This window comes from Sinohyriopsis cumingii, chromosome 15 (genome assembly GCF_028554795.1).
Source record: "Sinohyriopsis cumingii isolate HCF-2022 chromosome 15, ASM2855479v2, whole genome shotgun sequence".
Lineage (NCBI taxonomy): Eukaryota > Metazoa > Mollusca > Bivalvia > Unionida > Unionidae > Sinohyriopsis > Sinohyriopsis cumingii.
In genome coordinates, this window is record NC_142975.1 from 20,346,655 (window position 1) to 20,373,506 (window position 26,852).

General features: G+C 37.2%; 1 protein-coding gene across 5 annotated transcripts in view; it reads right to left on the reverse strand.

Annotated features, from left to right (window-relative positions):
* Positions 1–5,046: 5,046 nt before the first annotated feature.
* Positions 5,047–26,852, reverse strand: part of LOC149781383 (uncharacterized) — a 52,291-nt gene continuing 30,485 nt past the window's right edge. For all 5 annotated transcript variants that reach the window (XM_089935473.1, XM_089935475.1, XM_089935471.1 and 2 more), the window contains 4 exons: positions 16,309–16,450; positions 13,247–13,343; positions 11,576–11,680; positions 5,047–6,707 (listed from right to left, as the gene is read on the reverse strand). In XM_089935473.1, the coding sequence (XP_089791599.1) occupies positions 6,402–6,707; positions 11,576–11,680; positions 13,247–13,343; positions 16,309–16,450 (650 nt within the window). In that variant the 3' untranslated portion in view covers positions 5,047–6,401. The remainder of the gene's footprint in view (positions 6,708–11,575; positions 11,681–13,246; positions 13,344–16,308; positions 16,451–26,852) is intronic.

Consider the following 26,852-nt stretch of genomic DNA (forward strand, 5'->3'; position numbering starts at 1 on the left):
GGCATAGATTGCAAGCATAGTGATATGCAGGTCATAGTCCTAATGGCATAGATTGCAAGCATGGTGATATGCAGGCTATAGTCCTGATGGCATAGATTGGAATCATTGTGATATGCAGGCCATAGTCCTAATGGCTTAGATTGCAAGCAGGGTGATATGCAGGCCATAGTCCTAATGGCATAGATTGGAAGCATGGTGATATGCAGGCTATAGTCCTGATGGCATAAATTGGAAGCATGGTGATCTGCAGGCCATAGTCCTTATGGCATAGATTGAAAGCATGGTGATGTGCAATGCCATGTCATTTACCTTATTCTAGTTGGGTTTTTCTTCCTGTATCTCACTTTGGATTACACCGAATTTAATGTTTACCCAAGCAATCATCCAGTGTGTAAATTGTACAAGTGACCCTGTCCACCTGCTTCTTGAAGAACAAGTAGAATCGGAGTGAATGAATACTTGTGTAATTTTGTACAAAATCTTCCAAAAATTATTCTGATTGGAAAGTTTATTGAAAGCAGCCTTTTAGCTAGATGATGTCTTATACATTTGCATGCTGGACTAGTGGGTGTGTTACAATCCTTTTAAGTTCAAGGTCACAAATCCACATTACAATCATTCTTAGGGGGCGCTCACCAGTTAATATGTACTTCTGAGAGAGTGACATATGTAAGGTGAAGTAGTTCGCATTTAAAACATGCACAATGGAGAGAATGTTGGCATACCTATATGCTACAGTAATGTAATGTGGATGATATTTCTTTGGATATTGTACTTTTGGAAATTTTACATGATTTAAGCACACTGCTAACTAAAATGACTGCTCCCTCGTGTTAAAAAATCAGCCTGAATTAGTCTAAAGTACACTATACATAGCAGCTATTAAAATAGGGAAAATGAATTTTGCCAGACTAGACATACCAGCTTCTGAAAGTGCAATGAATGAATTGCCAAATATATAAAATGTAAAAAAAAGTTATAGGCTCTTTTTTATACAATTTACCTCTGCAGTTCAGGAAGTGAAAATTACCAAGTAGAGCTAGCAAGTTTTTGAAAGGTGCACATCTGAAGTAAGGCCAAGCTGTATACTCTATAACCCATAGTACACCCATCAATCATATACCAAAATAAAGGGAATTAAAGGTTCTTTGAATTATACCCAAGATATACAAGATTCTTTGAATTATACCCAAGATATACAAGGTCTTTTTTAAATAACCAGTATTAGCAGTGAGGAAAGCCAGGGAAATTCTTTTTCTTTAAAATCCTAACCCTATGTAAAATACGAAACTGTAGAGCACCACCTTAGTGTGCTGTTGGTAAAGTTTTACATATCTGTAAGACAAGGGAGTAAAATTTACCACTTTCATGGTCAAAGGTGGACATTACTATATTTGTCTGGAACTCTACTCTTAAACAGTTAAGCAAAGTAATAAACATAAACATGTTATACACCATGATTTGATGTTGTCACTTAGCACTTTCATAGACCTATCTGTAAGGCCATGTCTCAAGTTAATATAATTTTGTGTGTCCAAACTGTCACCTACAAGCTGATATGTTACAGATAATGAAATGAACTATCTCACAGTCTCCCAATATTTGGTTTCTGTGAGTATGTGAGTGGCTGATTAGGCAAATTTGTTTTCTGAACTGTCTGTGGTAAACTTGACAGGAGATGCCATTTGGTGTTGCTTGAACAATTGAGGACATGCTGCAGTTCTGACATGTACACTGTTTGTGTTTCTGCATTTCCTCTACAATTTACATCAGTCAGTAGTTCCAGTATGGATGAGACATTTCCTCTACAGTTTACATCAGTAAGTAGTTCCAGTATGGATGAGACATTTCCTCTACAATTTACATCAGTCAGTAGTTCCAGTATGGATAAGACATTTCCTTTACAATTTACATCAGTCAGTAGTTCCAGTATGGATGTGACTGCTAGTTGTAACAATCTTGTGCAAGATCTTCCCAAGATTCTGGATCAATGTTGAGATCATGTTTAGAACATCAGCAATTTAAACCTAAAATAAAAAGATAGCTTGCTCCAACAGTTCCAGTAGCAATTTAAAAAGAAAAATAAATTCAAACTTTCTCACTAAGCATAAAATAGACCACCATTCTCATTTGTCATATGATGCATTCATAATCAATGGGTATTTTCACATGGGGAATCTGTTCCCAATATCTAAATGAAACTTTGGAGCACATTAAGAATAATGGTCAAGATGTACCTATCCTCAGAATTTTTCAGTTTCAATCTTTCATGTTCATACATGCCAACCCCTGGCAAGGAAAAAGTGTAATCCAAGTGGATAAAGAGTAATCCAAGCAGAAAAAGAGTAATCCAGATATAACATGATATAAAATTCAATGAGCATATGTACAAAATGATTTATCCCTTTGGACTTTTAGCATCAATTGCTGCTTCTAGTTTTTGTATATAACAATTTGAGTTTTAAAAAGCAACAGACTCTCATACTGCATTTCAAAACACTTTGTACCAGCTGAGATTATAGATGTTTTACACACCAGTAGAGCACTAAGTGCTGGGTTATTATAGAGTCTGGATTTGAGTTCAGTTTTACTTTTCTTAACAATGCTGAACAATCTCTCACAGCCAGCATCAGAATGGTAAAGAACCAATATTCCTTTCATAACCTGACAAAGAAGAGAAAACTTATTTCGTCCAGTTATTGGGTCTTTTAGCTGGCAAATAAGATAAATAAACTCTGTCCCCATGAAATACAATGTCAGGTAGAATGCCAATTTGATACTTCAGGAGTTCTCCTTCTAATTTATCAGCAGCCTTTCCAGCAGCATGGTGCATCACATAACAGAGACAACCTGATATGAACAATGATTGAGACATTTTTCAAAATATAGTATGCAACTCCTTTATGAATTCCAGTCATCTCTGATGCAGCATCAGCTGAAAGCCCCATACGGTTCTGCCAACTTAATATTTATTCGAAGCATTATGAAGAAAATAAAAAATTGTTTTTCAAGTGGAATCTACAGTTAATTCTGGTAAGGAAAGAAGAGCACCCTGACTTTGCCCTTTTCGTTGTCAAAGTCTCTTACACAGACTGGGTACAACTTTTTGTCGTCATAATCAGTACTCCTGTCTGTTGCAATACTAAACGGCCCAATTTTCATGACTTCTGCAATTTTAAGTGAAGTATATTCTGCTAAACACCTAACAATGTTAGATGATTTTGTTCTTGCACATGCATATTTCTGCAACATGGGAATCAGGAAACATCCATTTCAACAAATGACCAATGTAGTCTTTTACTGCTAAGGGTAGTCCGTGTTCTTTTAAGAACTTGGTACATAACGCCTCTGCATTTATAATAATTGTGTCTACAGTTTAGTTCTACTGTAAAGAAATAAGTTACCTTAGTTGTTGTTGTTGTTGTTGTAGGGTTTAACGCCATTTTCAGCACAAGATAGGCTATACATTGCGGCCAGTATTAATGGTGGAGGAAGAACCTGGAAAGAACCACCGACCCACAAGAAGCTACTGGCAAGCTTTCTCATATAACCACATTAGCCGAATCCGAGACTCGAACCGACGCAGACAGAGGTGAGATGGCAGTGATCCGTAACGGTGAGCGCTTTAGACCACTTGGCCACTCGGGGCCCCAGTTACCTTAGTACAGGAGTTAGTAAAACGAAGTAATTCAAGGTTTCTTTGTTTTACCACCATGACCAATATTAAAATCCTTTCCACATATGTATTCATCTCTGAATCGATTTTTCATCTTTTCTAATCCATGTGTGAAATTATTTGAAAAACGTTTTTTCTTTAACGCATGCATTGACTAGAATAAATCCGACTTAAATTTTAACTCTAAAGAACTATAGACTGGTTCTGTACCAGATATCAATTTGAACAAAGAATCTGTGAGCAAAGATTACAAGTTAGAAAACCAGTCTGTTCTCTCCTAACTAAGCCATACAGCTGCTATATATAGAAACTGACATCAAATGAGCCTATTTCTTGGAAATAGGGCAACTGCTAAAAACAGAACATAATACTGTTAGGAAAGTGAATGTAAGTCAACAGACTAGTGTACTCTTATGTCGTAGTTACATAGAAGCCGTCTTTTCTAGAATACCATCTGTGGGATTAATGGGATGTTAATAAGAATGAGAAAACAAATTATTTATTTTTTTTTTGGAAAGGGATATACCAAAAACTCATAATCCGAAGACATTCACGCGTAAGGCGTAATTTACTGACAAAAAGGGTAAAGATTTTGCCAAAAGTGTAATGGTTGGTATGTATGCATGTTTTGTCCATTCGTCTATCCATTATCCACAATTTTATTACTGAGGGAAAACTCCAAAAACCATTCAAGATATCTCTTAGTGATGTAGATGTGCCTTTTGCCATTCACAGTTCTTCAGTTTCAATATTTGCTCATTCATTCATCCAGCCACCAGTCCTACTTTTGTTTCTGAAGAAAACTCATGATAATATCTCTACCCTATTTATTTTGTAAATATAAACCTCTTGTATATAAATTCTTCAATAAATACTTCTGTTTCCTAGCTGATATTTTGCAAACAGGGGAAACAGAGGACTCCATCTTGATCTTGTACATCATCAATATAATGACTTCTTTTTTAAATTCGTATTAACTAATGAACATATGCATGTACAAATATAAAAATCTGCATGCACACAATTATGAAAAATTATGTCCCCACCATACATGTTTTGCAGTAGCATTGAGTTTTGCTTGTGTACTTATGTTCTATATATCATAAATTTCATTTCTGTGGGATAATTTTTTAAAGACTCCATAATCTGAAAGCAAATTTAGCATGGTGTTTATTATTGCAAAGATCTAGGTCAGCCAAGTTTGATTCTACTACTTTTTCCAGAGTTATGGCCACAACTTCACCTGTAAATTTATCTTGATGTCCTAAAGCAAGGTCTATTTCAATGCCATTTTGGCTGGGGCATCAATGGGCCCTGAGTACAGTGCTACCTGTCATTAAGGAAACTATCATGTAAAACAAAACAAAATCTTTATATGTATAATTTTTATTGTATATATTTGAATAAAAAATTTCCACTATAATAAAAGTCTATCTGCCATCAATCAATTTTAAATACGTCAATCTTGTACTAACAATTCACCAATTTTCAAGGGGTTCTAACACTCTTGGATTTTGTTGTTGCTACAGACCACAAATCTGAATGCCCAATGAATAATGGTCCTTCTTGGGAAATATTAGGACTCTTTTATAATTCCACAATTTACCTAAACAAATTGTTTGACAAAACAATTAAAATGTACCCCCCACCCCCAATGATCTGATAGTATACTGCATCAGCTTTACAAGTCAATCAATCATGGTCCTTGTTTTGGTGATAAATTACTCTATTAACAAAACAATACGATATTCAATGTATTTCATATATTGTATCACTGCAGATGAAAACAATAAAAGTGAAAAGTTACTAAAGATTGTCATTTTCATTGTCATTTTCATTACTGATCTTAAATTTTAAATATCGATTACCACCTTGGCTTCTTAAAACTTTCCAAGGATATCAAAATTTAAACATCTTAAGGAATCTTAAGATGTACATCAGTCTTTTCTAATTCTTAATAGTTCATTATTGGAAGTTACCTCATTTCTTGAAATCAGTTCAAAGTTATTTGGGTATGGTATCACAATGTTAAATTGAAAGGAAGAGAACTCTGCATTTGGCTTGCTTTGGTGTTTGTGGTACAACACAGTGCTGGGCAATTTAGAACAAAGTGCCTTGCCCAAGGATATACCACATTAGCTGACCTAGGCTGATCCACTGTTAGGATTCTAACCTGCACCCTTATGGCCACATTAGATGGGGGAGATGAACTTGTGGCCACATTAGTTGACTATGAAGTACCACTCAAGAAACTGGACATGGAGACATTGTAGTAAATCAGAGAGGTTAGTTTAAGCTATACACATACTAATATCTTCACAGTCTACAAAGTCTCTGCTGAAATTGATATCCTTACAATTCTAATTTTTATGTGTAGATACCTGATAGATACAAAGGTATCCAATGTCTTTACAATGTTATGAGAAATGTTTTTAAAAAATACTATACTTGTAATTAATGACACATAAGATCAGTGTTACTGGAATCCTATTGAACCCTGAAGAAGTTTTCAGGCATGCTCAGCATGTCTGACAATAAAAATAAGCAATGCATTTCCAAAAATGTTTTTTTTTAAAAACTGTCAGATTTATTTTATATCATGGTTTAAATAATTTTTTAAAATAAAAGTTACTTAACATTGATTATAAATAGGGAGAGAAAAAATAATCACAAGGTAAATGACACTATTAGAAATTAATAAATGATATGTGGCACAACAAAAGGACTAATAAATGCGACCAGGAGTATGTAGTCTGGAGTGTGCAAAATCCCGCTTCACTCTCTCCATCTCATACATTAGGGAATAAGTAGAGTTCAGGAGATCATCTGTGGCTTGTTTCAGAGAATGACTTGTATTTCCTCTCTCCATGAATGAGCTGCCTGAGCGCATGCTGTGGGGGAGAGGGTTAGCTCTATACGAGTCTAGGAGGGAAGGATCAGTAAGGTTGGGCGTAGGCTGGCGAATTCTCTGCTCTGCAGGATCCCAGGGGTATGGGAAGTTAGCAGCAAGTCTTTCTGCTTCATCTAATGTCTATAATACAAAACAAGGAAAGAGTCAGGGATTGGCATTCTATTTTTCTGTAATACTACACAAGGAAACAGACTGGAAGGCAATTTTTATGTAGTAAAAAGTAAGGTAAAGTAAAAAGTATTTAATAAACTTGATAGGCTGCAATTGATTTCAAGTGGCATTGTTGCTTCTATGGTGCAATTTAAGTGCATTTGCAACCTGTTACACTCATTCTCAAAGACTATAAACTGCATGGCTGCAAAGGTTTGGCATAAATTACAAAACTATGCAGAAAAGAAAACATTTCGCTATAAACAATTTCCACTTGGGTATAAACTGAGAAGAACCATGATCTTCTAACTTGTACTTTCATATTTGTTTAAAAATGTGGTCACCAAAACAGTTAACTCACATGAAACATTGCAAGTGAAAAGTTTAACTGATACACATTATTACATCATAATACATTTGTATATCCAGTACCTTACAATCCATGACCTAACCCATGCTAAAACAGACATTCACCACATAGTATAGGCTTGTATTTGTAATGAAAGTGTATAAAGTCATCTGCATGCCAATGTAGTCTCTCCTTGGATAAAGGGATTGGTGCCAAGTCCTGTTAATGAATTGTAAGTTACCACTTTCAGGGATGCAGTTATGAGAGTCTTGGACTGGTGTGTCTGTATTAGGATCAGTTAAGTATTACTTAATAAAACATTTTCCTTTAAAAACTGGTTTCTTCAACTAAGTAATCCAATCATATGTTAGAGGTTGTAAGAGTTACATCCCCTTAAAACTAAGTTGTCCCTGTTAGCATATGCAAAGCAGTTTTAGCGTCAGATTTGGGCTAGGGTTTGCACTTGGTCAGGTGCATGAATGCATTTAAGGGAATAAAGTTTTACTCTTGTAAATGCAGCTGAAGAATCCTGTCTGCATGAAGCTGCTGAAACGCCTGTAAATATAGCCTCCTGTCATGTTGCTATCAGTCTTACCAAAGTCAAATTGAGTACTTCGGTATGAGAGGTAAATGTCTTAGTAAATGCTTGAGAATATCATACAAGGCCTCCATCCTATGGTTTGCATGTCAGTCAGGAAGCAGCTGCATCTGAATATTGTGCTAGTGGTGAGTGCTCTAACCATGTGAGCCATTATGCACAAGAAATTCATCTGATCACAAGTTACTTCCTTGACTACCATCTGTATAACCAACCATATTTGTGATAATAGATGCTGAGTAGAAATTTCATCCCTTCCTTATTTGAGTGATAAGAACAAACAAGATCTCCTCTGTCCAATTAGGTCAGTACATTACAGGTACCACTTAAGAGCCCTGATGGAGTCTTGCAGATGCTCCAAGGATGAATGGTCCATAGAAGCCTGTAGTTCATGAGTTTGCCTGCAATAGCTAAAATGATTAGAAAGCAGGTCTTACGTTACAGGCTAGTCATGGAAGCTATGGGCAGTGGTTCAAAATGTATTTAGCCACATTAAAACTTTCTATTTCACACAAAGAACCAAGGGAGATAATTCCTTACTGAGTCATAGGAAACAGCTATAGGTGGTACTGAGATTTTTGTAGGACACGTTTCTGCTCTCACCACTAGACACATGCAGATTCACCAACTGTGTTTGGATAGAGAACCTGCACAAACAGCTGTTCAAGCAAGTGAGATAGCTGGACTGTCCTGGGAACATCTGCAGCTGGAGTCAAGTGGTAGTTTATCTGCAAATTTTCCCATGTGAAGGGAACAATCAGGATTAGTTTGCATTTGGATCCCTTGTTTTCTCCAAGACTCAGAAATATGATGGGTATGAGGAAATGTGTATTTATCAAGTTCATTCCAATTTGGGGGAGATAGAGAGCCTCAGCTTTTGGATTCTGTATGAGGTGGTGGAATGTCCACAACTGGTGCAGATGGGCCACTGTACTATGTTAGTACTGGCCCAGTGATCTATGCTATAATGGATGGCTCTCATTCTGGCAATGTGGGTTGGGTTTACCAGGAAAACAGACCACCATACCCAGTTCTGGTCACCAAAGGTGTAGACTGAGGCCATGGAGTGGATATGTTCAATAGCTGTAGACTGAGGCCATTGGAGATGGAGTGGATATGATCAATAGCTGTAGACTGAGGCCATTGGAGATGGAGTGGTTGTTGTTGTTGTTGTTGTTGTGGGGTTTAACGCCATTTTTCAGCACACGATAGGCTATACATGGCGGCCAGTATTAATGGTGGAGGAAGAACCCAGGAAGACCCGGAAAGAACAACCAACCCACGAGAAGCTACTGGCAAGTTTTCTCACATACTCACATTGGCTGAATCCGAGACTTGAACCGGCGCAGACAGAGGTGAGATGGCAGTGATCTGTAACGGAGAGCGCTTTAGACCACTCAGCCACTCAGGGCCCGAGATGGAGTGGATATGATCAATAGCTGTAGACTGAGGCCATTGGAGATGGAGTGGATATGATCAATAGCTGTGGCTGCATGAAAAACTCATGATGACCAATTTTTCTTCTGAATGAGATTCAAACAGAAAACTGCAACAGAGGCAGAATTGGCAGCAATGCTGATGGTGTCCACTCCTTATGCATACATTTCTTGGATCTTATTTACTTTGGTCAAATGCTTGACTGTGATGGTTGACCAGTTTTCCTTGGACCAGTGTAAGTACATGTCGTATGCATGGTTTAAACTGCAATCTATATGATACATACTAGCTTGTAACACATGCACCCCACAAATGTAATACTACCCATTGTTTTTTAAACCAGTAACTACAGAAAGCATACAAGCAAAATCAGTCAAGCATTATACTGCAGTTAATTTGAAGTGGATGCTATGAATGAAGATATATCCCCAAGAAACATATTTGTCTCCAACGAAAATAAACTCAGATTGGACAGAACAAGCAAAATCATTCAATGCTTTTATCTCCCACCTACCATGGTGATGTCACAACAAGATAACATATATGTATATGATTCTGCATTCCTTAATCTCAAACAGCTCTAAAGTTATGGACAGGAAAAGAAAACATTATGGAAAACATAAAATATTGAGTTGTGACCATAAACTTGCAAACAGGTACACCAGGTGGTTCATTATATATCTTTTAAAGGATATATATATATATATATATATATATATATATATATATATATATATATATATATATATATATATATATATATGAAACCAAACCCAGTTTCATCCCCTTAAAGGACTCTAAAACTCAAAAGACGGGAAAGATGGAAAACTTAAAATACTAAGCCATAAACTTGACCATCAAGACACAGCCATTATTTGAATACATAATACATTATAATCATGATGTACAAATATACAAAGATAGAGATCCTGAACTCAAAATCCTTCAAAGTTACAAAGCCAAATGGAATGTGATGGACAGTTTTGACTCTGACCTTGACAAGAGGAGCCAAACTGTGGTAGATGACACATGTTCTAGTGATGATGTTTGAGTATAAAAAGTGTCATCCATTAATCTCAAATGGCTCTAAAGTTATAGAGCAGAAATGAAAGTGTCATGGAAAACTTAAAATAGGTCACAGTCATACGACTCCCAACATGACAGACACATATCTTGTAATGATTATGCAAAGTATACCAAGATTCATTCAGTATCACAAACAGCTTTGTTGTTGTTGTTGTGTTGTTGTTGTTGTTGTGTTGTTGTTGTTGTGGTGTTGTTGTTATAGGGTTTAATGCCAATTTTCAGCACAAAATAGGATATACATGGTAGTGAGTATAACTGTTGGATGGTGAACCCAGGAAAACCCCAGAAAGAACAACTGACCCTATGAAGCTACTAGCAAGCTTTCTCATGTAACCATATTGTCTGGGCAAAAGACTTGAACCCATGCAGAGAGAGGCCAGATGGCAGTGATCGGTAACAGTGAGCACTTTAGAATAATCAAATACTCAGGGCCACCACAAACAGCTTTAAAATCATAAAGTGTAAAATGAAAATGTAATGGATGGAAACATAGATATGACCACTGCTCCGGAATAAACATCACTGAGATGGAAAACTCCAAAGAATTGTTGAACTGATGAAATGGGCACAAAAATGATTGGTATCTGTGATGTATCATAAGAATCATGCTGACCAGGTATAAACACAAATAATATGAAATTTCACATGAATTCCTCATTCAAAGGGGAAAAATTCTAGTCTTCCACCAAGGAAAGCAGATGATCTTATTAGCACTATTAATATGTCTGCCATAAAGTAGAGTCTATAAATGTTACGAAATTGTCTATCTATCCATCTGTTCCCTACTTAATGTCCACACAATAACAATAGTTTTCAAACATTTATCACTACCAATGGATGGTTTAACTAGAACACAAAAATGGCTTTGATTATCAGAAGATAAACACTACAATGTAATCAGTACAGTAGCAAAGCTAAAAACTAGCAACACCTGGTGGTGCAAAGGCAAGGTAACGGGCAAGAGTTATTGCCCTTTGTCTATTGGAAATAGACAGGAAAAGATGATTTTTGTCATTTAGGACGGCTGAATACATGAAGTAGCAGGCTAATATTCCTAACATAATGTGATTGCAGAAGGTATTCAAAGGAGAAATACTAGTTATCTGGTGTCATATTGTACAAATTTTCAGAATGATTAAGTAGTGATTAAAACTGGAGTTTGTCAGCATCACGAAGGTACATCTATCCATTACAAACTATCTAAAAATCTTACCTCTACCAAACTTTGCTACAATAAAAGCTTCTTACAAAAAATCTGAAACAATGGATAAGAAACATGTGAATGATCAATAAATGCATTTGCCAGCAATCAATCAAAGTCTGGCAATTTATTAATAATTACATAGTTATGAGAAATTAGCAGCTTACAGTTTTCATGCTGGGTCTAAGACCATGGGATGAGTCACGAAGGCTGACACTGGAGGCAGAGGGCATCATGGAAGGTCTGGAATTTTCCCAACCTTTTAGACAATGCTGAAAAAACACATGAAATTTATGTTATGTTAGTTTTATTAATACAAGTTTTCCAGATACAGAAGTGATGGCTTGTCAGAGAGATTACCCACAACATTTAAGCAAAGCTTGATGACTATATCCTCTGGCTGTTATGGCCATACAGATTTATCAAGTTATTAGACAGACGATATATAAGCCCTAATATCAAGGCATTAGACAGACGATATATAAGCCCTAATATCAAGGCATTAGACAGACGATATATAAGCCCTACTATCAAGGCATTAGACAGATGATATATAAGCCCTAATATCAAGGCATTAGACAGATGATATATAAGCCCTAATATCAAGGCATTAGACAGATGATATATAAACCCTAATAGCTCATTCATATGAATTTAACTAATTCTTCACAAGTAGACCCAATATCACTCACCTGGCACACAGCTGACAAAAAGATAAATACAGTAATAAGGCAGATGCTTTGGGTTGAAAGACACCTACGTCAGGATAATTTCCAGCTATCTGCAGTAACTGACATTTTGTTTAACTATTCTACTTTGAGTAACTTCAAATGTATAAAGAATACACAGGCATCTTTGCAAAGTATTCACGTTAGGAATGCACCTATTACATCTGGCCTGAATTTCTGCAACAGATTGTAAGTCTGTACATAAGTTTAAGCTAAATACCCAGTGATCTAATTGGTTGAAATTTAAATCCGAGTTATAATTGAATTTGGTAAGGCAGTATTTTGGAGAACATGTAGTCTCTCTTTCTCTGTCTCATATATATATATATATATATATATATATATATATATATATATATATATATATATATATATAACACCATCACTACTATGGAATAAACACCAATATTTGGAATGCCACCCTAGACACAAATTTGATAAAGCATGTCCTAAGAACATTCCTACCATGTTGGAGCAAACCTAGCAGAGCCATTCTGGACTAGGAGTTGAAAATATGTGGTCAAGACATGGCTAGGCCCTGTATTCTTGAAATATTTTAACAAGAAGCTCAAATTTGAAGTAAAATAAAAACTATGACAGTCTATAATTTTAATTAGAATAGTCAAAATGACATAATTTTAAAATAACTTTTCTGAACTTAGATCCCTCTTCAAATCTGCCATATTTGCATTATGTAAGTATGCCCTAAGTATTATATTTCATTTTAGGGTTTTGAGCTTGAGTTTCACTTTCTTGCTCAAAACATTTCAAGATTACTGGGTTATTGAAGATTAATAGGATTGGTTACAAAAGATTACTGGGCCTGGTTATTGAAGATTAACAGGCCTGGTTACAGATGATTACTGGACCTGGTTAATGTAGATTAACAGACCTAGTTACAAAAGATTATTGGGCCTGGCTACTTAAGATTAATAGGCCTGGATACAGAAAATTACTGGGCCTGGTTACCCAAAATTACTAGTCATGGTTTCAGAAGATTACTACTGGGTGACAGTAATTACTGGGTCTGATTACAAAAGATTACTGGGCTTGGTTACAGAAGATCTTGTCTAGAGGAGTTTCACAGTATACATGATGTTTGGAACTTACTGCTGACAAGGCATAGGAGTCAGATTGATTAAAGCTGTTCCTACGATGAGGTCTGACACGATGGGGAGATTCCAATGTTGATCTCGGGATGCTCACTCTGGAATAAAATGTGTGTATATGATTCCAAGTTTATAACTTTTATTACTGTATATATACCACACTGTTAGTTTCCTTTGACCAGCTTAAGTGAAAGCCCTCCACAAAACTTTGGTCAAGGTATCTAGTCTATAACAAAAGTTATTAAGCCAAAAGAAAACATTTATTTTCCTTCAGTTAGTGACCTTGTATTTTGATCCAAAAATGAATAAGCTTCTTTCCAACCCTATGTGTAAGTGATCCACAATCTTAGATGAAGGTGAAAGTTGTGAGCTGAAATTTTTGTTCAGATTTTTTTCTTCTTCTTTTATGCAGTGACCTTGCCCCATATGAACAGGCTTCTTCCTTCACCCATGTGAAAGCCAGCAACAAAGTTTAGTCCAGGTTGTGTTGCAGAACTGATGTTACGGTGTTGAATAAATTTTTCTTGTTTCACTCAGTGACACTGACATTTCATCCTTTGACCCTGCCCCTTCCAAGTGGTAGGCTTCTTCCTTTTAACTCAACTGCAAGCTATCAACAAAATTTGGAAACAGTAGATGTTGGAGAACTTGAGTTATTGTTCAAAAAAAGAAACTAGTAACAGATTAATAGACATAACATAATATGCTCTGACTGGCAGTGATATAAAAAGAGAACATTTGCAGTGAGTAATGGTTGCATCTGAAAAGAACAAATTTGCAGTGGGTAATGACTGCATGAGAAAAGAACACATCTGCAGTGAGTAATGACTGCATAGAAAAAGAACACATTTGCAGTGAGTAATGGCTGCATCTGAAAAGAACAAATTTGCAGTGTGTAATGACTGCATGTGAAAAGAACACATTTGCAGTGAGTAATGGCTGCATGTGAAAAGAACACTGACAGTGAGTACTGACTGCATGTGAAACAGCACATTAGCAGTGAGTAATGACTGCATGTGAAAGAACACATTTGCAGTGAGTAATGACTGCATGAGAAAAGAACACATCTGCAGTGAGTAATGACTGCATAGAAAAAGAACACATTTGCAGTGAGTAATGGCTGCATCTGAAAAGAACAAATTTGCAGTGTGTAATGACTGCATGTGAAAAGAACACATTTGCAGTGAGTAATGGCTGCATGTGAAAAGAACACTGACAGTGAGTACTGACTGCATGTGAAACAGCACATTAGCAGTGAGTAATGACTGCATGTGAAACAGCACATTAGCAGTGAGTAATGACTGCATGTGAAACAGCACATTAGCAGTGAGTAATGACTGCATGTGAAAGAACACATTTGCAGTGAGTAATGACTGCATGTGAAAGAACACATTAGCAGTGAGTAATGACTGCATGTGAAAGAACACATTAGCAGTGAGTAATGACTGCATGTGAAAAAGCACATTAGCAGTGAGTAATGACTGCATGTGAAACAGCACATTAGCAGTGAGTAATGACTGCATGTGAAAGAACACATTTGCAGTGAGTACTGACTGCATGTGAAACAGCACATTAGCAGTGAGTAATGACTGCATGTGAAACAGCACATTAGCAGTGAGTAATGACTGCATGTGAAAAAGCACATTAGCAGTGAGTAATGACTGCATGTGAAAAAGCACATTAGCAGTGAGTAATGACTTCATAGAAAGAAGAACACATCTACAGTGAGAAATAACTGCATCTAGAATGAACACATTTGCAGTGAGTACTGACTGCATAGAAACAGAACACATTTGCAGTGAATAATGACTGCATGTGAAAACAACACATTTTGCAGTGAGTAATGGCTGCATATGAAAAGAGAACATTTACTGTGAATGATGCTTGCATCTGAAAAGAGCACATTTGCAGTGAGTAATGACTTCATAGAAAGAAGAACACACCTGCAGTGAGAAATGACCGCATATAGAAGGAACACATTTGCAGTGAGTAATGACTGCATAGAAAAAGAACACATTTGCAGTGAGTAATGACTGCATAGAAAAAGAAAAGATTTGCAGTGAGTAATGGCTCCAACATGCTGGCACACATAAAACATTATACAAATTTTATTCAATATTAAAACAGAAGTAAGTTTTTGACTACTCCATGCTAGGCTCGACTATCTTTCACAGACAATCCATTGTAAACATCTCATTTTGCTGTCAATTAAGTGGTGCACAGTTCCTTCCACTGAACATGGGAAGAGTGTAGATGACATATTCAAAGACTTGACTCATATTATGAAAGACTTTGCAATTTTAACTTGTTTATATTCAATATTATAAATTGCTTTGTATAAAATTGGAAAGGATAACTGTCAATTAAAGAACAGAAATCACACAAAATATTGGTAAATTAAAATCTTATCTGTTCACTTTAAAAAGCACTGTGGAACCATTGACCCTATGTCTCGGAATCCTAGACTGAACCCTGCAGTTTATTCCCCATTAAAAGTCAATCAATTAAGCAATCACCTGTCATAAAAAGCTACAATTTTAACATTCCTCCTACAAAATAAATTTAGGAGAAATGAACCTGTATTGAGTGATAAACTGCTGAAAGAGAACAAAATTTTCAGTTCCTTAAGAGAACAACTGTATAGTTCCCGGGGCCCCGAGTGGCCGAGTGGTCTAAAGCGCTCTTCGTTACGGATCACTGCCATCTCACCTCTGTCTGCGCCGGTTCGAGTCTAAGATTCAGCCAATGTGGGTATGTGAGAAAGCTTGTCAGTAGCTTCTCGTGGGTCGGTGGTTCTTTCCGGGGTTTTCTCGGGTTCTTCCTCCACCATTAATACTGGCCGCCATGTATAGCCTATCGTGTGCTGCAAAATGGCGTTAAACCCTACAACAACAACAACAGTATAGTTCCCATGGGTATTGCTTTACACAGGTTCATTTTGTCAAAAGCTGTTTTGTTGGGGTCTTGAGAATGTGGATAATTCAGACTGGTGATTTTGTCTGATTCTAAAAAATGAAAGAAGTTCATGAAACATCATAAGAGAAACTGATATATTTAACTCACCTCACAAAGCGAGGCTCCTCATATGTTGGTTCTGGTTCTTTCCTACGTGACCTGTCTTCCTCCTGCCCATGATAGTCAGCAAACAGGCTATTCTTCAATGGTTTGGTAAACAACCTATCATTCACTGTGTATGGCTTCACTTCTGTTGATGACAAAAAGAGATAAGAGTATTTGGTTTTGTAAATAGCAAGAGAATTGTCTCATCTCAGTTTGCTTCCTATTCCTTCATCTCATATACCTTAAAAAGGCTAGACACTTTCATATCTGGTAGGAAAAAATGTTGCGCTGGTTTAAATCACAGAGCTGGAGAAGTGAGGCAAAATTGTATGGATAATTAAAGGTTTAAATAATTACACCTTAAACAAGCAGGACAGTGAAAAGCCCAAAATACTGTTGTCTGTTTGTAGTTAGATGCCTAATATAATTTATTATACTTCATTGATTCAAAAAACATTTTTCATTGGTTGAAAACCCAGATACTAAGAGATGTAACACTTATTTAACTTGTGTATCACTGTCACTAAGCTGTTTTAACAAACAATACAATATGAAACTTTACTGCTTTGTCAGCAATCAAATATCATCATTGAAAGACTATGACATCATGATGATGCATCACAATTATATCACTGGGTCAATCTCAGTCCTGCTGTTTACCTTAACTAGCGACTGCATCAAGTTTCTGGTGTAATTGATATTAGGCTAAATGTTTAAGCTGGACACCAGCCAACTCACTGCTTTCCTATGTTGATCATTATTCAGCTATTTATTTTGAAAGAAAAGTTGAGAGAAAAAAATTGTTTATTAAACTGCATAATAAATGATTATCTTTTAAAAACTGTCTGCTCCTTAACTGTATTGTGACTGGATTTGCTTGCTTGGATTTACTTAAACATGATTCATGTTATAATGCTGGCAGTACAGTTCACATTGGTCTTTCTTTTTAAATTCTATTTTTGTTATGGTTTATTCAGTATAATACAATTATTAGACCTTTATGGGGTTCTGTCCATTAGTCACCAAGTTTTAGGATTCATCATCTAAAACTTCACAACAATAATTATACAAGTCATTGAACCAGATTCTAATAGTATAACATTATCAGAAATACTGCAACAACAGACAAGTTTTGCCTTTAAAGAATTATCACAGCATAAAAATTCTGCTGAGCATCAATAAGTGTGTATGTATGTATGTATGTATGTATGTATATATATATATATATATATATATATATATATATATATATATATATATATATATATTCTAGACTGTACCATACATCATCTATATATATAATATTCTTCCTTGATAGTCTGCTAGTTAAATTTTGTAACTAGTAATAATAAAATAATATTCAATACTGCAAAGCACCACAAATTAATGTTGTATGTGCAATACTGTATATGTTTTGGTGTCTGTGGTTATTTGTAAATAATGATTATAGAGGGTAGTTTCAATATACCAGTTATGTGTGTGCATGAATGTGATAATGATATACAGCATGAAAACTAATGTAAGGTGAGAATTACAATATATTCTAGGGTGTTGTCTTGACAATGAATGCACACGTGGATATACTGAAGCATGATTTCTTGCTCAAGAAATGGAACAGTATGAAAATCTGTCCAGCTGTTTGTATCATTTAAATTGCACAGTTATAGCATTAGAACTCTATATTTCAACCATCAATATGATGATAATGATGATAGTGGTGGTAGTGATGATGGCACATAAACTTCATGTCAAAGTACTCCTGACACACTCACCATGAATGAATTCTAATGTCAATGGAAACTTGCATGGTAAGCACTCTGGCTGAGGTTCACCCTTCAGGAGGTATGCAAGAGTCAGGTGTGTAGTCCAATACAACAAAGCCCAAAATCTGTGTTGACCGATGGACGATTTGTGGATAGCATGTCACCTGTTCATTAAAATGTGCAACCATTTGCAGAAAAATCTATCTGCAAATTACTGGTGTACATCTGAGACACTTAACTATATTTCTTGTATTCCTTGAGTTACTTGAATTGCAATATGTACATTATATTACCCAATTATTTTTGATAACTTGTAAATCCATGTGGATATGTACAACCCTATGTCCTGTGGCTATTTTGAATTTTATGCTAGATATGGTTGTTACCAAAAATTGTAGTGTCTAAACTCTGCTGGTGTGTTTCAGAAAGATTAGCATGCTGGAAAATTGCAGATTTTAATGAATAGGTGACATTATATCCACAAACTGTCAATCAGGATCAATACAGATTTGGGGGTTGATTTATCGGACTAAGATATGTGTGGCAGATATGCAATCAGCACAATACCACCTCATCTCTGCAATATCTTCTATACAAGGGATGTCACTCTCCAATAGTGGGTTTGATGTTGAGTTTTCATTACACTTTCATTCCTCTCTATACCAAAGTGTCTAGGCAATGAACATTAATGAATGCTTTTCCCAGATTGTATGAGCACATCACATTTCTATATTATATGGTATATAAACTGGTTATCAAATGCAAGATTTTGCAAGGTTGTCAATGTACATGTGCATAGACAGTATAAAAAGATGATCAAAATTTTATTAATAGAAATTTCAATGAAGTTCAAAGATTTGAGTTTGGTTGTATTTCTATAGTCAAAATGTTAGCTACATCCAATAAAACAGTTCAAGATGGTGCCATTTGCAATGGCAGCTTCAATCTTACATCCAGCTTTCGAACTCTATAATGGGACATATTTATAAGTATGACAAGAAGATCTGACTTCACAGAACTTATTCTGAAAAAAAGAGGATTTGTTGGAATAGGCAAAAACCAAACATAAATAACTGAAGGTATAAATAACCGTCAACATGATTCTGAAGAACAGAATTCTGCAGTATTTGCAACACTGGTTTTGCTGTTTCTAAGTGATTGCAAACTTTTAAGCCAAAAGGTGGAATGTAGTTTGGTTTCAGAGTGTATCAAGTTGGGTATTTGGGTCTAAAGACTACAACATATATATATATGTGGGAAATAGATGAATTTGAAGGTAGTTTGGTAGTATACTAAGAAGACAATTTTGTTAATTTGAGATAAAGCCATGGTTCATGTGTTAACACAGAGGCTTTCAGAAAGGGAAGCTCTAAATGCACCAAGGCAAAATCTATGTCCCTTGTTGTGCATCAGATCAAGTATCTGCAAGATATGATTTAAAACCTGATCCATACACAGTTTGGTATGTTTAGATCTTACCAATGACTTGTATAACTGGAGGAAGACCTTCTGATCTTCTACCCAATTTGTTAGCCACACCTCTTATTAAAAGAGTTTTTTGACATTTGTTCAGGAGGTACCAAAGATGTGAGAAAAATGGAAGTTTTTGTTTGAAAATAAGACAACCCTAAATATGTGGTCTCCTCAACAGAAATCAGACAACCATTGAGATACAGCTTTGGGTCATGAAAATATTGTATGTAATTAGCATAGTGTATACTAAGTTTCAGATTTCAAAATTTTAAACCAGTTTTCATCTGCCCATTTTCTTAATCTTAAATCTGTTAAAGACTATCTGTAGACTTAACAAAAACAAATTCCAGGACTTTTCCAAAACTCGTCCATGGCCATTTAAGATAACTCAATGGCCACAATATCTTGCATTGTTTAGTAAATTAATTGTCATGTTCAAAACAAGTTTTCGAATTAGTCCTGGTGCTCTGTGAAATTAGCAATTATCCATTTTCTTGAACTCCACTGTCAAAAATTACAATACTTTTCCAAAACTTTGCAAGTTTTTGAGAAATTCAATGACTTTTCAAAGCCCTTGAAATTTGTTTTTAAATTCCAAAACTTTTCCTGGATTCCAGGACCTGTGCGAACCCTGGTATACACTTTGATTTATAGCAGATCAAAAAGTCATTAACATTTAATTAACAGTCTGTCAATGGATTGCTATTAATTTTTATGTTGAATAGGGAGAATGACAATGTGCTGCCGTAAAGGTACACTCCTATCCTGGGGATAGCTATCCTAAATGATGTTGCCTCCCTTAACTATGATTTTCCAACATTTAAAAAGAATGGAAATGAAGTTAGGTATGCAGCCACTTAGACCCAGACTGAATATGCTGTACTGCCATATGGTGTCAAATTTTCTCCAATCCAAGTCAAAAAGACAGTAACTATGTTAGTTTCTTTATGAAAGTTTCTCTGATAAATGCTTTAAGTCTGACAAGAAAGTCTATTATGCTTCCCTGGTGTCTGAATCAAAACTGAACATCTGATATGAGTGTATTTCATTAGAGATATCAGAGTAGTATATCCAGCTTGTTAATGATATGGGATAATAGTTGGAAGCCTCATCATTTTTTTCCTTCCAGATTTAGGTACTAGCAGCAGAGAGACTGAGGCCACCAACTATTTCGTTTCAACAGAACCCCTATAAAAAACATTTCTGATAGAAGTTCTTATTTCACAAAATAAACCCTTCTAGCCAGAAACTATGATGACTAAATCCTCTTTTCTGGCTAGAAGGGTTATTTCGACAGCGATAACTCACTATAAAAAATAGTTTCTTCACGGGGGGGGGGGGGCACGACGACGACATTGGTGGCTCAGTCTCTCTGCTGCTAATCATTTTAGGATTTCTGTTGTGAATTAAAAATTTAAGTTAACAATAATGGCCAACATTGGAGAATCACATTCTGCTAGACTAGCTCGAGAGCGACTAGAAGCAATAAAAAAATTTCTTCCTGTTCGTGATAGTGTCAGAGAAAAATTACAAGCGCAACAGCAAGCAAAAGTTGAATTCATGGAAGGTACAACAGAATTATTTAAACCCGTAACGACAGCTACTGAAACAATAAAAACCGCTATCATAGGAAAACCTGATCCTGATAAACCGCAACAAAGTCTTCTTCAGGCAATAGAAGAACTTAAGAAGGCTCAACCGAAACCGATCAAAGGATTTAATTATAAAACGGATTTTATTGAAGGTTTTGTGGATGAAATAAAAAAATATCCAGTCGGGAACAGAGATAAAATAATTACTTTTGGCGCTGACGCTGCTAGGGCTTATCACTCTCGAGAAAAGTTTATTAAAGATCCTAATCAAAAGGTATCTAAACAACAATTTCTCGATGGAATTTATAAAATAAAACGGGGTGTTGAACGGTCAGATACCAGTGATGCATTTTATCGAGAGTATATGTCAGGATCAGATCGATTTGATGTCCAAATGCGACAACAAAAGCGACTTAAAAAACCAACTCCGAAAAAAATAGCTAAACCGCAAGTCGTCGCAGATCCAACAGAAAAAGAATCAGAAGAATTATATCGACTTCCTCCTCCGTTGCAGCCGACCCAACAAGAAACTCCTCGGGGTTTGTTTACGAAATTCGGTCTTGATAAAATAGAAAATACTATGACTACGTCTCTTCCCGCTTTTGCTTTAAATAATTTTGATGACAGAGAAAAATTTTTAAGAAAAAAACGTAAACAAAAAATTGACACCTTCGAGAAATGGGCAGAAGCGGTATATTTTGGTAGACAAGATTTACCCATTGATCCAAGCGATCCTGGTTATATAAAATTTAATGAGAGATTGGCAGAGCTACAACAACGAGAACAATCATCCTCTGATGAGGGAGCCATTCCAGGGGAATTTTTCGATGAACCTAAAGAAACATCCGGGAGCAGTTTAGGGTCTGGTTTTATTCCCTGCCCTGATAATATCATCAATGATGTATCACGGCTAGAAGTTCTCATCGGAGGAAAATGTGCCAGAAATAACTCTCCGGAAATAATTAATGAAGCTGCTGATATCTGTCAGCGACTATTTCAGTGTGGTATCATGGATATCGGCATCTACCGTGAACTTGTTAATGAACTCGCAGATGGTTATTACAGTGACTAATAATTTTAGTTAGAGAAAACAACAATTAAATAAAATGATCATACACGATACTCGACCCAGCCCAGTCAGAGTAGTAAATTCACGATTACCGGTCTACAGAGCAACCTACGGAGATGGTCTCGGTGATGTTGTTACGGGTTTGTTTTCAAGGATAGCCCCTAAGGCGTTACCAATTGCGAAACAACTGTCGATGAAAGCGATTGATGTTGTCAAGGATAAAGCCCTTGGAGCTGTTGGTAATCTTGCCGGAAAGGCATTTACGTCAGTTAAGGGTAGACTGTTACGGTTAGCACGTAGACCTAGCGCGGTTAAACCACCGCCAGTAAAATTGCCGAGCACTGAACTTATGCCCGCGGATGTCAGTAAAGTAATAAATCAATCCGCAAATCAAAAACTTGCGGCGCTAGTAAACCAAATACCCGAACAAATAAATACGAGCCTGATATCAGGAAGTGGTCTTCGTTTTAGACGACGATAATTTTATATAATGTTCAAACGTGTATCTGATCCAGCGTTCGACATGGATGCACCAATACTCAAAGATGAATCTGTGCGTGATTATCAGTATTATTCCTACGAAGCAAGATCACCCAATCAGCGGGGACGAATTGAATTACAAGTACATGATACAAGTAGATATTTCTTACCCGCTGAAGCATTCCTTGAAGTCACGGGTGAAGTTGTAACAGATGTTGTTGCTAATACACCATATGGAGCTAATTTCCAGGTTGGTCTTGTCAACAACGGCATCATGGCACTATTCAGAAGTACCTCATACAACATCGATGGAAAAGAAATTGAAACGATTCAGGATAACGTTGACGTTGCTACAACAATCGTCGGATTAGCACGATACTCAGATGATTACACTAGATTGGCTGGTCCGACTATGATGTTCGCTAAGGATAATACTGATCATCCGAATGGAAGACCTGTTATTAGATATTCAATGTTAGCTGACTCTTTTGCAGCAACTGTCAATAAATTACCAGATACTCCAGACAAACCAGCAGCTGTCACAGCTGTCTCGGCGCCAAATACCGAGTACAATCTTGGTTTTGCTACACGTAAATCGATGTTATCAGGTAATCGTAGAAAATTTTCATGTGCAATTCCGCTGTCTCACATCTTTGGATTTTGCAGAGGTGTCAGAAAGGTTATTTTTGGAGCCAAGCATACAGTTGTACTTGTTAGAAAAGGTGACGACAACGACGCTATCTGGCGAGAAGGTGATGATCCTGCTGTTAATCCTGGTAAAGTAATATTATTCAAGCTTGCGTTGTGGATGCCAGTAATGTCCCCATCGTTAGCTGAAGAGCAACGGTTACTCTCTTTCATGGACACAGGTGGTAAATCATTGATATCATGGTTGACAACATCTACAGATTCCATTCAGGGCGCCGGTGCTGGGCAATTCACGTGGCACATAGCATCACAGCAGGGGGTGTCAGCACCACGACATATTTTCATAGCACTCCAGGCTAACGCAAGAGTAAGTAGTCAAATAAGTTCGAATATGATATTTGACAAACTTGCTGTCTCTGAAGTTTCGCTGCGAATAAACGGACATCAAGAACCATCCGAGGATATAGTGATAGATTTTGAAAATAATCAAGTTGCACGTGCGTATCATCGTCTGATGACATTTATGGGACGTGATCGAAATATTGATACCGGCTTGCAGATATCACAGTTGGATTTCACAACGCTGTATCCGATTTATTACTTTTCGCTGGAACATCTTGATCTAACCAAACAATCGGTCGTTGATATACACTTCAAGGCCAATGTTGGTGATTTCCCCGCTGCAGCTGCTGGTCCACCTGCAGTTGTTGGTGGTTTTAGAGCGATCGCTGTCATACTCTCCGATAAAGCAATGCTACTTGAAGGTGTTGGCGGCCGAATGAGAGTCATCGATGCTCCAGTGGAAAATATGTAACATTGCTAGCAGCAACGTGTAAACAATTAGATCAACATCATATTAAATAAAATGTCATACAGTCATGTTAATGTCACACTGACTCCTGGTCAGGCGAAGAAATTACAATCGAAGAATGCGAGCACATGTGGGACATCAATAACACTAAAACACGATCAGCTAGCGGGTGGTCCAAACAAGCTGTCGCTGACCAAAACTCAGCTAAAACATTTCAACAGCGCGAAGCAGGGCACGACTGGAGTTCGAATTGATCTCTCTCCGGCCGTGGTCAAAGATATGGTTAAAAAGGGAGGTATATTTCCTCTTCTCGCAGCGATACCAGCACTGATAGCTGCTGCTGCTCCCGCAGTCGCAAAGGCAGCCGCGTTAGGAGCTGTTGGAACCGCTGCTGGAATGGCACTAAAGAAAGCCACCGGGAAAGGATACAAAAAAAAGGGATCTGGTCTAAGACTACCGGGAACTCCGGCGTCATGGTACCCAAAAAGGTTTTGAAAACACTTCCAGCTTCTAATTTTGATTTACGTAATGCTGCTAAACAATTACGCATAAAATCCTTCAAAGGTGTATTTATGCGAGATGAATTACCAGCACGACCGAATAATCCAGAAACAGGAATTATTAATCTTGACAACAAGGAAGGTCCTGGGACTCATTGGGTTGCTTACGCAATCGATCCACGAGGAATTATCTATTTCGATTCGTACGGGCTAGCACCGCCAGTTGAATTTCTCAGGTACGTCCAAGGATTTCCAATTCCAGTTTGGCAGTCAACGTTACCAACACAAACACTAACCGATCCTCCGATATGTGGTCAAGAGGTTTTGAATGTTCTTGCCGCGATAACAAAACATCCAGCGATTCCTCCTCATAAAGTCGTGCATGAATACACGTTGAAAAATCATCAATGATTTCCAAATTTAAACAACCCCATAACAGATAATGGTTGATATTTACGGAAGATCAAGCAGAACCAAGGAAGAAAAAAAAGATATCGATTTATCAGTGTATGCGACCAAAGATGAAATTGATGATCTTTTAAATCTAACCGGGATAGACCCAGATGAGGTTGTTATTTTTCAGGACAGGCACGGCAAGCTAAGAACCAGTAACATTAAGTGGAATGACATAATTCGCAGGGTTATTGAAGCTGTCACGGACAACATCGTTGTATTCACTGACAGCGGCAGAATCAGAGATTCGTCGATATCAATTGCGATGCTGCGAGATGATGCACGAAAAGTCGCAACGGAGCGTGTAGCGAAGACCGGTGATACAATGACAGGCGAACTCAGCATGAACGGCAACAAAATAACTGTTCTAAAAAATCCGGAAGGTCCCGAAGATGCCGCAAACAAACAATACATAGACACCGTTGACGGTAAACTAGCCACGTTGCGGGCAGAGTATGATGTTCACGTGGGCGCATTTACAAGATTTTGAAGAAACTATCAAAAAACCGACGAGACCTTGGATAAGTTCTTTGGGGTTCCTCCAGTCGTCGACGTGAAACTCGTTGATATCAAGACCAACATTGACACGATCAAACAAACACAGCAAGATATCGTATCGGGTAATCCTGAGATCGTTAACAAAACCAGTCTGATTAAAGTCCCCATTACAGTTACTCCCGGGCATATCACCAACATCGTATTCACGGTATCATCGGGATTCGCAACATGGTCCCGACAAAATAATACTATCAAATACACAGCAACGGTCACTGGCGTGTACAGGTTGTCTGTGTTTTCAGCCGCTAAATTTGAAATCTTCACAACATATCCCTGGAGACATTCCACCGATAAGTATTCTGGGGTTGTAACTATAATACTAAACAGCGGAACCGAAGAAATATTTATACTTGAAGCCGCAGACAAGAAATTAACCGCAACATCTTACTGGTGGTGTTTGGAATTCATCGCAGAAACGCCTCAATTGGTTACCGCGTAATTGAATAATGAAATCAGCATCAACGACAACACCGATGACAGAGTCATTGCGCGCTCAGCAATACCGGTATGATCAGGTACGCGAATGGCAATCAACGTTGAAAAACACCATTGACAGATGCGCAACAAAAATAAAAAAATACAAACGCCGTGTGACCGCGCTGGACATAACAGTGTATTCGGTATCTGTGGTAGTTGCATCCACGGGTGTGCTATTGTCTGCGCTGACACCAGTAACTGCTGCAATCGCTATCACAATCACAATTTCTGCCTCAACGACGATCGCAGGAGTTGCCAACATCATCGCGAAAAAAATATCTTCGTGCGCGATAAAAAAATTACACGAGTATACGCGGGTAGCCAACGTGGCCAACAGCACCTACTAGAAATTGTCCTCGTTGATATCATCCAGCGTAGATGACAACAACATATCAGATTCTGAATTCACGCTGATGTCCGGTATATACCGCGACTACGAACGCGCGGTGAATACTGAAACCGTAAACGGTTTTCATTTGAAAACGAACAACAACAATAGCGATGGAGATAATTCAGCGCCAAGCGCTGCTCGACATAGTCGCGAATACAGCTCCGGTAAAAACATCAATGATATCAGTGTCCTCGACGCAACCTGAATTCGATATTAATTTTCCAACTGCAATTCCAGTAAGTGAAATCGCGTTGGCACAATTACGAGTATATCACAGTTGGCCCAATATCAGGTCGACATCATTTCACGGACAGTTGCCGAATAACTCATTT